The sequence below is a fragment of the Pleurodeles waltl genome, chromosome 11, assembly GCF_031143425.1.
Source record: "Pleurodeles waltl isolate 20211129_DDA chromosome 11, aPleWal1.hap1.20221129, whole genome shotgun sequence".
Taxonomy (NCBI): domain Eukaryota; kingdom Metazoa; phylum Chordata; class Amphibia; order Caudata; family Salamandridae; genus Pleurodeles; species Pleurodeles waltl.
In genome coordinates, this window is record NC_090450.1 from 205,593,397 (window position 1) to 205,605,878 (window position 12,482).

Genomic DNA, 12,482 nt, shown 5'->3' on the forward strand with positions numbered 1-12,482 from the left:
AAACAAGAGCACAGTGCAAGGCACAGGGTGAAAAAGTAGAGCTGGAGTCTGGAAAAATGGCCCAGCCTACCAAGAGAACAGGAAAGTCAGTTGGGAAACCAACTGCAACACAGCAAAAGAAAGGGAACCTCTCTTCTCAGGAAGAAGTTCTGCCCTCTGAGGGAACTGAGCCTTTGGAGCTTGAACCTTATCAGGTTGAGCTCTTAGGCCCAGGGGGACCCTCAAGGGAGGAGCTGTGTAAGGGACAAGAAACCTGTCCCTCTCTTGAAGGCCTTAGGCAGCAAGCTGCTGAAGAGTCCAAAGGCAAGAAAAATGGAACACATAGGGTCTATTGGGAAGATGGGCTCCTGTACACTGAGGCCAGAGACCCCAAACCTGGTGCCACTAGGAGAGTGGTAGTGCCTCAGCTGTTCAGGGAGTTCATCCTAACATTGGCCCATGACATTCCCCTTGCTGGACATTTGGGACAAACCAAGACGTGGGAGAGGTTAGTCAACCACTTCTACTGGCCCAATATGTCCAACATGGTTAAGGAGTTTTGCCTCTCCTGCCCCACCTGTCAAGCCAGTGGTAAGACAGGTGGGCATCCAAAGGCCCCCCTCATTCCACTTCCAGTGGTGGGGGTGCCCTTTGAAAGAGTGGGTGTGGACATAGTTGGTCCACTAGAACCTCCCACAGCCTCAGGAAATATGTATATCCTGGTAGTAGTGGATCATGCTACCAGGTATCCTGAAGCTATTCCCCTTAGGTCGACTACTGCCCCTGCAGTAGCCAAGGCCCTCATTGGTATCTTTACCAGAGTGGGTTTCCCTAAGGAGGTGGTGTCTGACAGAGGTACCAACTTCATGTCAGCATACCTAAAACACATGTGGAATGAGTGTGGAGTGACTTATAAATTCACTACACCTTACCATCCACAAACTAATGGCTTAGTTGAGAGATTCAACAAGACATTAAAGGGCATGATCATGGGGCTCCCAGAAAAACTCAAAAGGAGATGGGATGTCCTCCTGCCATGTCTGCTTTTCGCTTACAGGGAGGTACCACAGAAGGGAGTAGGGTTCTCACCCTTTGAACTTCTGTTTGGTCATCCTGTAAGGGGACCACTTGCCCTTGTTAAAGAAGGCTGGGAGAGACCTCTCCATGAGCCTAAACAGGACATAGTGGACTATGTACTTGGCCTTCGCTCTAGAATGGCAGAGTACATGGAAAAGGCAACCAAAAACCTTGAGGCCAGCCAACAACTCCAGAAGTTTTGGTATGACCAAAAGGCTGCACTGGTTGAGTTCCAACCAGGGCAGAAAGTCTGGGTTCTGGAGCCTGTGGCTCCCAGGGCACTCCAGGACAAATGGAGTGGCCCTTACCCAGTGCTAGAGAGGAAGAGTCAGGTCACCTACCTGGTGGACCTGGGCACAAGCAGGAGCCCCAAGAGGGTGATCCATGTGAACCGCCTTAAGCTCTTCCATGACAGGGCTGATGTGAATCTGTTAATGGTAACAGATGAGGATCAGGAGGCAGAGAGTGAACCTCTCCCTGATCTTCTGTCATCAGACCCAAAAGATGGCACAGTAGATGGAGTGATCTACTCAGACACCCTCTCTGGCCAACAGCAGGCTGATTGTAGGAGAGTCCTACAACAGTTTCCTGAGCTTTTCTCCCTAACCCCTGGTCAGACACACCTGTGTACCCATGATGTGGACATAGGAGACAGCATGCCTGTCAAGAACAAAATCTTCAGACAGTCTGACCATGTTAAGGAAAGCATCAAGATGGAAGTCCACAAGATGCTGGAATTGGGAGTGATTGAGCGCTCTGACAGCCCCTGGGCTAGCCCAGTGGTCTTAGTCCCCAAACCTCACACCAAAGATGGAAAGAAAGAGATGAGGTTTTGTGTGGACTACAGAGGGCTCAACTCTGTCACCAAGACAGATGCCCATCCAATTCCAAGAGCTGATGAGCTCATTGACAAATTAGGTGCTGCCAAATTTCTAAGTACCTTTGACTTGACAGCAGGGTACTGGCAAATAAAAATGGCACCTGGAGCAAAAGAAAAGACAGCATTCTCCACCCCTGATGGGCATTATCAGTTTACTGTTATGCCCTTTGGTTTAAAGAATGCCCCTGCCACCTTCCAAAGGTTGGTGAATCAAGTCCTTGCTGGCTTGGAGTCCTTTAGCACAGCTTATCTTGATGATATTGCTGTCTTTAGCTCCACCTGGCAGGATCACCTGGTCCACCTGAGGAAGGTTTTGAAGGCTCTGCAATCTGCAGGCCTCTCTATCAAGGCATCCAAATGCCAGATAGGGCAGGGAACTGTGGTTTACTTGGGACACCTTGTAGGTGGAGGCCAAGTTCAGCCACTCCAACCCAAGATCCAGACTATTCTGGACTGGGTAGCTCCAAAAACCCAGACTCAAGTCAGGGCATTCCTTGGCTTGACTGGGTACTACAGGAGGTTTGTGAAGGGATATGGATCCATTGTGACAGCCCTCACTGAGCTCACCTCCAAGAAAATGCCCAAGAAAGTGAACTGGACTGTGGACTGCCAACAGGCCTTTGACACCCTGAAACAAGCAATGTGCTCAGCACCAGTTCTCAAAGCTCCAGATTATTCTAAGCAGTTCATTGTGCAGACTGATGCCTCTGAACATGGGATAGGGGCAGTTTTGTCCCAAACAAATGATGATGGCCTTGACCAGCCTGTTGCTTTCATTAGCAGGAGGTTACTCCCCAGGGAGCAGCGTTGGAGTGCCATTGAGAGGGAGGCCTTTGCTGTGGTTTGGTCCCTGAAGAAGCTGAGACCATACCTCTTTGGGACTCACTTCCTAGTTCAAACTGACCACAGACCTCTCAAATGGCTGATGCAAATGAAAGGTGAAAATCCTAAACTGTTGAGGTGGTCCATCTCCCTACAGGGAATGGACTTTATAGTGGAACACAGACCTGGGACTGCCCATGCCAATGCAGATGGCCTTTCCAGGTTCTTCCACTTAGAAAATGAAGACTCTCTTGGGAAAGGTTAGTCTCATCCTCTTTCGTTTGGGGGGGGGTTGTGTAAGGAAATGCCTCCTTGGCATGGTTGCCCCCTGACTTTTTGCCTTTGCTGATGCTATGTTTACAATTGAAAGTGTGCTGAGGCCTGCTAACCAGGCCCCAGCACCAGTGTTCTTTCCCTAACCTGTACTTTTGTATCCACAATTGGCAGACCCTGGCATCCAGATAAGTCCCTTGTAACTGGTACTTCTAGTACCAAGGGCCCTGATGCCAAGGAGGGTCTCTAAGGGCTGCAGCATGTCTTATGCCACCCTGGAGACCTCTCACTCAGCACAGACACACCGCTTGCCAGCTTGTGTGTGCTAGTGAGGACAAAACGAGTAAGTCGACATGGCACTCCCCTCAGGGTGCCATGCCAGCCTCTCACTGCCTATGCAGTATAGGTAAGACACCCCTCTAGCAGGCCTTACAGCCCTAAGGCAGGGTGCACTATACCATAGGTGAGGGTACCAGTGCATGAGCATGGTACCCCTACAGTGTCTAAATAAAACCTTAGACATTGTAAGTGCAGGGTAGCCATAAGAGTATATGGTCTGGGAGTCTGTCAAACACGAACTCCACAGCACCATAATGGCTACACTGAAAACTGGGAAGTTTGGTATCAAACTTCTCAGCACAATAAATGCACACTGATGCCAGTGTACATTTTATTGTAAAATACACCACAGAGGGCACCTTAGAGGTGCCCCCTGAAACTTAACCGACTATCTGTGTAGGCTGACTAGTTTTAGCAGCCTGCCACAAACCGAGACATGTTGCTGGCCCCATGGGGAGAGTGCCTTTGTCACTCTGAGGCCAGTAACAAAGCCTGCACTGGGTGGAGATGCTAACACCTCTCCCAGGCAGGAATTGTCACACCTGGCGGTGAGCCTCAAAGGCTCACCTCCTTTGTGCCAACCCAGCAGGACACTCCAGCTAGTGGAGTTGCCCGCCCCCTCCGGCCCGGCCCCCACTTTTGGCGGCAAGGCCGGAGAAAATAATGAGAATAACAAGGAGGAGTCACTGGCCAGTCAGGACAGCCCCTAAGGTGTCCTGAGCTGAGGTGACTCTAACTTTTAGAAATCCTCCATCTTGCAGATGGAGGATTCCCCCAATAGGGTTAGGATTGTGACCCCCTCCCCTTGGGAGGAGGCACAAAGAGGGTGTACCCACCCTCAGGGCTAGTAGCCATTGGCTACTAACCCCCCAGACCTAAACACGCCCTTAAATTTAGTATTTAAGGGCTACCCTGAACCCTAGAAAATTAGATTCCTGCAACTACAAGAAGAAGGACTGCCTAGCTGAAAAACCCCTGCAGAGGAAGACCAGAAGACGACAACTGCCTTGGCTCCAGAAACTCACCGGCCTGTCTCCTGCCTTCCAAAGATCCTGCTCCAGCGACGCCTTCCAAAGGGACCAGCGACCTCGACATCCTCTGAGGACGGCCCCTGCTTCGAAAAGACAAGAAACTCCCGAGGACAGCGGACCTGCTCCAAGAAAAGCTGCAACTTCGTTTCCAGCAGCTTTAAAGAACCCTGCAAGCTCCCCGCAAGAAGCGTGAGACTTGCACCACTGCACCCGGCGACCCCGACTCGGCTGGTGGCGATCCAACACCTCAGGAGGGACCCCAGGACTACTCTGATACTGTGAGTACCAAAACCTGTCCCCCCTGAGCCCCCACAGCGCCGCCTGCAGAGGGAATCCCGAGGCTTCCCCTGACCGCGACTCTTTGAACCTAAAGTCCCGACGCCTGGGAGAGACCCTGCACCCGCAGCCCCCAGGACCTGAAGGACCGGACTTTCACTGGAGAAGTGATCCCCAGGAGTCCCTCTCCCTTGCCCAAGTGGAGGTTTCCCCGAGGAATCCCCCCCTTGCCTGCCTGCAGCGCTGAAGAGATCCCGAGATCTCTCATAGACTAACATTGAAAACCCGACGCTTGTTTCTACACTGCACCCGGCCGCCCCCGCGCTGCTGAGGGTGAAATTTCTGTGTGGACTTGTGTCCCCCCCGGTGCCCTACAAAACCCCTCTGGTCTGCCCTCCGAAGACGCGGGTACTTACCTGCAAGCAGACCGGAACCGGGGCACCCCCTTCTCTCCATTCTAGCCTATGTGTTTTGGGCACCACTTTGAACTCTGCACCTGACCGGCCCTGAGCTGCTGGTGTGGTGACTTTGGGGTTGCTCTGAACCCCCAACGGTGGGCTACCTTGGACCAAGAACTGAACCCTGTAAGTGTCCTACTTACCTGGTAAAACTAACAAAAACTTACCTCCCCCAGGAACTGTGAAAATTGCACTAAGTGTCCACTTTTGAAACAGCTATTTGTCAATAACTTGAAAAGTATACATGCAATTTTGATGATTTGAAGTTCCTAAAGTACTTACCTGCAATACCTTTCGAATGAGATATTACATGTAGAATTTGAACCTGTGGTTCTTAAAATAAACTAAGAAAAGATATTTTTCTATATAAAAACCTATTGGCTGGATTTGTCTCTGAGTGTGTGTACCTCATTTATTGTCTATGTGTATGTACAACAAATGCTCAACACTACTCCTTGGATAAGCCTACTGCTCGACCACACTACCACAAAATAGAGCATTAGTATTATCTATTTTTACCACTATTTTACCTCTAAGGGGAACCCTTGGACTCTGTGCATGCTATTCCTTACTTTGAAATAGCACATACAGAGCCAACTTCCTACACTGTGGCATAGGTAAGTCACCCCTCTAGCAGGCCTTACAGCCCTAAGGCAGGGTGCACTATACCACAGGTGAGGGCATATGTGCATGAGCACTATGCCCCTACACTGTCTAAGCAAAACCTTAGACATTGTAAGTGCAGGGTAGCCATAAGAGAATATGGTCTGGGAGTCTGTCAAAAACGAACTCCACAGCTCCATAATGGCTACACTGAATACTGGGAAGTTTGGTACCAAACTTCTCAGAATAATAAACCTACACTGATGCCAGTGTTGGATTTATTAAAAAAAAATGCACACAGAGGACATCTTAGAGATGCCCCCTGTATTTTACCCAATTGTTCAGTGCAGGACTGACTGGTCTGTGCCAGCCTGCTGCTGAGAGACGAGTTTGACCCCATGCGGTGAGAGCCTTTGTGCTCTCTGAGGACAGAAACAAAGCCTGCTCTGGGTGGAGGTGCTTCACACCTCCCCCCTGCAGGAACTGTAACACCTAGCAGTGAGCTTCAAAGGCTCAAGCTTCGTGTTACAATGCCCCAGGGCACTCCAGCTAGTGGAGATGCCCGCCCCCTGGACCCAGCCCCCACTTTTTGCGGCAAGTCCAGGAGAGATAATGAGAAAAACAAGGAGGAGTCACTGGCCAGTCAGGACAGCCCCTAAGGTGTCCTGAGCTGAGGTGACTCTGACTTTTAGAATTCCTCCATCTTGCAGATGGAGGATTCCCCCAATAGGGATAGGAATGTGACCCCCTCCCCTTGGGAGGAGGCACAAAGAGGGTGTTCCCACCCTCAGGGCTAGTAGCCATTGGCTACTAACCCCCCAGACCTAGACACGCCCTTAAATTTACTATTTAAGGGCTCCCCTGAACCTAAGAATTTAGATTCCTGAAACTACAAGAAGAAGACTGCTGAGCTGAAAAACCCCTGCAGAGGAAGAACAGAAGACACCAACTGCTTTGGCCCCAGACTTACCGGCCCGTCTCCTGCCTTCCAAAGAAACCTGCTCCAGCAACGCTTTCCAAGGGACCAGCGACCTCTGAATCCTCTGAGGACTGCCCTGCTTCAAGAAAGACAAGAAACTCCAGAGGACAGCGGCACTGCTCCAAAAGAACTGCAACTTTGTTTTAAGGAGCAGATTTAAAGACCCCTGCAACTCCCCGCAAGAAGCATGAGACTTGCAACACTGCACCCGGCGACCCCGACTCGATGAGAACCAACACCTCAGGGAGGACCCTCCGGCGACTCCGAGACCGTGAGTAACCAAAGTTGTCCCCCCTGATCCCCCACAGCGACGCCTGCAGAGGGAATCCCGAGGCTCCCCCTGACCGCGACTCCTGAACCTAAAGTCCCGATGGCTGGAAAAGACCCTGCACCCGCAGCCCCCAGCACCCAGCACCCAGCACCTGAAGGAACGGAACTTCTGTGCAGGAGTGACCCCCAGGAGGACCTCTCCCTTGCCCAGGTGGTGGCTACCCCGAGGAGCACACTGCACCCGGCCGCCCCCGCGCTGCTGAGGGTGTACTTTTTGTGCTGACTTGTGTCCCCCCCAGTGCCCTACAAAACCCCCCTGGTCTGCCCTCCGAAGACGCAGGTACTTACCTGCTGGCAGACTGGAACCGGGGCACCCCCTTCTCTCCATTGAAGCCTATGTGTTTTGGGCACCTCTTTGACCTCTGCACCTGACTGGCCCTGAGCTGCTGGTGTGGTAACTTTGGGGTTGCTCTGAACCCCCAACGGTGGGCTACCTTGGACCAAAAACTGAAACCTGTAAGTGACTTACTTACCTGTGAAACCTAACAATACTTTACCTCCCCCAGGAACTGTGAAAATTGCACTTAGTGTCCACTTTTAAAACAGCTTATTGTGTTTTATGTAAAAAGTATATATGCTACTGTCATTATTCAAAGTTCCTAAAGTACTTACCTGCAATACCTTTCAAATGAGATATTACATGTAGAATTTGAACCTGTGGTTCTTAAAATAAACTAAGAAAAGATATTTTTCTATAACAAAACCTATTGGCTGGATTTGTCTCTGAGTGTTTGTTCCTCATTTATTGCCTGTGTGTATGTACAACAAATGCTTAACACTACTCCTTTGATAAGCCTACTGCTCGATCACACTACCACAAAATAAGCCTACTGCTCGATCACACTACCACAAAATAGAGCATTAGTATTATCTCTTTTTGCCACTATCTTACCTCTAAGGGGAACCCTTGGACTCTGTGCATTCTATTCCTTACTTTGAAATAGTGCATACAGAGCCAACTTCCTACAATACCTCTTTGTGGCTGTAGGAAAGTACCCTCTTTCTGGCATGGTGACCTCCTCTTATTGCCTATTGTCAGTGTGTTTTACTGTGTTCTCTGGGATCCTGCTAACCAGGACCTGTGACTGTGCTCTCTCCCTTTAAATTTGGTTGCTTGGACCACTCACACCCTGCATGTCGTATACTGGTGCCCCCTTGTAAGTCCCTAGAATTTGGTACCCAGGGCATTGGGTAACCAGAGGTTCCCCATGGGTTGCAGCATGTATTAGGCCACCCATGGGGAGCCCATGCAAAGTCTATCTGAAGGCCTGTCATTGAAGCCTGCGTGAAAGGGTGGATGCACCCTTTTTCACTACAGGTCACTGCACCAGGTCACTGTATGAGCAAAGGTGCACAAACTCCAAGCCCATTTTTATGGATTTCTTGAATGTGGGCACGCCATTTTACTTGTGTGCTGGACATAGGCCACTACCTATGTCTAGCTACATAAAGGTAAATCTGAATCTAGGCATGTTTGGTATCAAACATGTCGGAATCATACCCAAATACTGTTGCCAGTTGCCAGCATGACTTCTGCCTTTCCCAAGGCTTGTTGGTGGCTTTTCCACTCCAAAGACAGATTGCAATCTTCCATCCGGCGTGAGCTGCATTGTTGACAGTCTTCGTCCTACCGTCAACCAACTCCTGCAACCACTGAAGGGTGGGTAGTGCCTCCTGCCACCAACTGACACTCCTCCAACTTCTGGACTTGGTCCCCTTCTTTTTCAGGTCTTCGTCTTCAGGAATACACCACTGGTTTCTTGCAGTCATGTCTGGGTGTTTCATTATCTTCTTTTTAGTCTTTTTGGGTGGTTTTGTTGAAAATCCAGTAAATTACTCTTTATTTCTTGTCACGGGGGCACTGTGGTACTTCCCTATGGGGCTTTCTAGTTCCTACAGCTCCCCTCTACCCCTAGGTGGGGGGTCCTACATTCGCATTCCATTTTTTTAGTATATGGTTTGGGCTCCCTCTAGGGTCACTATTGTCTATTGCTATTTGCACTGTTTTCTATTGCTATTTATGCTTATTAATGATTGCTTGTGTACTTATCTAGTGTGTTACTTACCCCCATTGGAAGGTTGTCTCTAGTACTTTGTGATAACTGTGTCACTTAAAGAAAGTACCTTTATTTTTGTAACAGTGTTTTCTTTCATGAAACTGATGTGTGACTACAGTGGTATTGCAGGAGCTTTGCGAGTCTCATAGATAAGCCTTGGCTGCTCATCCACAGCTACCTCTAGAGAGCCTGGCTTAAAGACACTGCCTGCACTACACTAATAGGGGATACCTGGACCTGGTATAAGGTGTAAGTACCTTAGGTACCCACCACACACCAGGCCAGCTTCCTACAGTGGCATATTATATAAAGAGCCTGTTTCCTACATGAATGCATTTTGTAGTTTAAGAAATTAGTATTTAAAACAATTTTTGGTGAGCTTGGAATGATGAAAAAAAATTGAGTTATTATGACAGTTGGAAAGGTGTAATTTTGATGTACCTATAACTTTAGCAGTGTGACAAATTTACACACAATTTGACATGCTCGTCACATTTACTTTACTTTTTTTAAAAAAAAATAAGTGAATTTGTCTAAAGGCAACCGATTTAGGGAAAAAAAACGTGTAATTTGATGGAAACTAACATTCGACAAACCCATATGAAATTTAGCAGACCCCTTGAATGTTTAATCTCTGTGAGCACCGCACGTTTTTGAGCAGATTCATCAGGGGTGGGAGCCCAAGTTAAATAGAGAATCCAAAAACGAAATCAATGCTTTACTAAAATCTGACAATTTTATAAATACGTGTGACACTTGAAAGATACTCATGTTTAGTTCAAGCTTAATACTGAGTTTCATGCAAAAAATATTTAGGAGACATCAACTAAAAAACATTCCACATGATTGGAGCAATCCAAAATGATGTCTACAATAGAAACATGAAAGATGCTGTCAGCGAAGTAATCAACAATGTCATGTGACATATCAGTGATATGTGAGTTTATGAGCAGCGCTTAAGTGAGTAATGGTTAATTTAAATTACTATACCTAGTGAATTTAACTGTTTTTTAAAATTTTGTTTAGAAAACATAACTTTAAAAAGCAATTTTTTGTTTCCTTAATATCATTGGTAAAGTTTGAAAACTCTGCATCAATTGTTTCAATTTAAAGATGATCCGATCTGGGCTCAGCATCTGTAAGTTTTGTGCAAAGCCATCAAAGGGGAGGTGGGTGTTAAGTGACATTTCCAATTTAAACTTCTATAGGATTCTTCGCTCTCCTCCGCCAAGAAAAATCACACTAAAATTGGAATGAAAAAATATCTTTACTCGAGAAGTGCCTTTGCTATGTTTTATGTAAATACATTCAGGAACTTGAAAATGTCATGTTTAAAATATGTTTTGAGTGTGACTCAAAGGATTAAAAACCTAGCAGAAAAAAACAAGCAAATCAGATTGGAATGGGGTAATATCCTTTTATCACTCAGCTCAGGTGAGAAAATACTATAATTCACACGCTCTGTTTAGCTTCACTATTTCTAACTAGATTAACAACCATGCCAACAGTAATTCACACAAAAAAGCAATGTTCAGGACTTCAAAATGGTAATACCAATAAGGTGACCCCTAAATGTAAAACACGATTAAATAACAAACCACTAATCAATACTACATCCATAGTCATCTCTTTCATAGTATTAAGGGTAATATGATACCTAATCCCATCCACCAGGTTTACAATATTTGCATATACATTTGCTACTTCAAGAGTGAGAGCACAAGCATTACCTTAGATTAATGGCATGAAAGCCATAGTTGCTTGGAACTGGCATTCTGAGGTTTTCCAGTAGGGAAAATTGTGTTTTATATTTATCAATCTAGGTGGTTTGAAATGTGTATCTTTTTAGTACTGTATGTATGGCAACATTTTAAAACTACATGTGCACTTTTGCTTTACATATGTTGGTAAGTTTTAGCTAAACAGTTACTAAACAATCGTATTCAGCATTACGACTAAGCATAATGAACTTAATCTTAACTAGATCTAAAAGTGATTGGAGCCCTTCATGTTGTAAACAGAATACTTGTGATCTGCTAGACATGTAGTACCTCCTCATGCTGGAAGTTGTCCACCAGTCTTGCAAAACAGAGGCACGTGCTTTCCACAGACTTTTTATCCTATTGAAACAAAACATTTTAAAATACAGATCATTTACAGAGCAAATTAAAAAGGTAACACAAATGTAGAATGTCCCTGCAACAAACTAAACCAGAGCTATAGTGAAGGCAACGCTTCTTTTTAGGAATACCGATTGCAATAGTAATCTTAAAAAGACTTCTAACAACATAAAGGAAAATGTCACTTACCCAGTGTACATCTGTTCGTGGCATTAGTTGCTGCAGATTCACATGCTGTGCATAGTCCGCCGTCTGGTGTTGGGTCGGAGTGTTACAAGTTGTTTTTCTTCGAAGAAGTCTTTTCGAGTCACGAGACCGAGGGACTCCTCCTACTTTGGTTCCATTGCTTTATAAATGTGATTGAAATGTGATTGATTGCGCATGGGCGTCGACTCCATGTTAGATTGTTTTCCCCGCAGAGGGTGAGGTAGGAGTTGTGTATGTTAGTAATAGTGCCCATGCAATGGAATGAATAAGTATGTACAAAATGAAGGTTAAAGTAATATATTTACAAATGTACAAATGTTGAAGATTACTACCAAACGCCTACAGGCTCCCGGGGAGGCGGGTGGGCGCATGTGAATCTGCAGCCACTAATGCCACGAACAGATGTACACTGGGTAAGTGACATTTTCCGTTCGGTGGCATGTGTAGCTGCAGATACACATGCTGTGCATAGACTAGTAAGCAGTTATCTCCCCAAAAGCGGTGGTTCAGCCTGTAGGAGTGGAAGTAGTTTGAAATAAAGTTCTTAGTACAGCTTGACCTACTGTGGCTTGTTGTGCAGATAACACGTCTACACAGTAGTGCTTAGTAAATGTGTGAGGCGTAGACCATGTTGCTGCCTTACATATTTCGTTCATTGGAATATTTCCTAGAAAGGCCATGGTAGCACCTTTCTTTCTGGTTGAGTGTGCCTTTGGTGTAATAGGCAGCTGTCTCTTTGCTTTAAGATAGCAGGTTTGGATGCACCTAACTATCCATCTAGCTATACCTTGTTTTGATATTGGATTTCCTGTATGAGGTTTTTGAAATGCAATAAATAGTTGTTTTGTTTTCCTAATTAGTTTTGTTCTGTCAATGTAGTACATTAGTGCTCTTTTGATGTCTAATGTATGTAGTGCTCTTTCAGCTATTGAGTCTGGCTGTGGAAAGAACACTGGCAATTCTACTGTTTGATTTAAGTGGAACGGTGAGATGACCTTTGGTAAGAATTTTGGGTTGGTTTTTGGAACTACCTTATTTTTGTGTATTTGAA

The 12,482-nt window shown here is 46.4% G+C and overlaps 1 protein-coding gene across 13 annotated transcripts in view; it reads right to left on the reverse strand.

The window, feature by feature from the left end:
* TRIP12 (thyroid hormone receptor interactor 12) overlaps positions 1–12,482 on the reverse strand; it is a 1,145,873-nt gene that overhangs the window by 889,803 nt on the left and 243,588 nt on the right. For all 13 annotated transcript variants that reach the window (XM_069213427.1, XM_069213421.1, XM_069213434.1 and 10 more), the window contains one exon: positions 11,156–11,224. In XM_069213427.1, the coding sequence (XP_069069528.1) occupies positions 11,156–11,224 (69 nt within the window). The remainder of the gene's footprint in view (positions 1–11,155; positions 11,225–12,482) is intronic.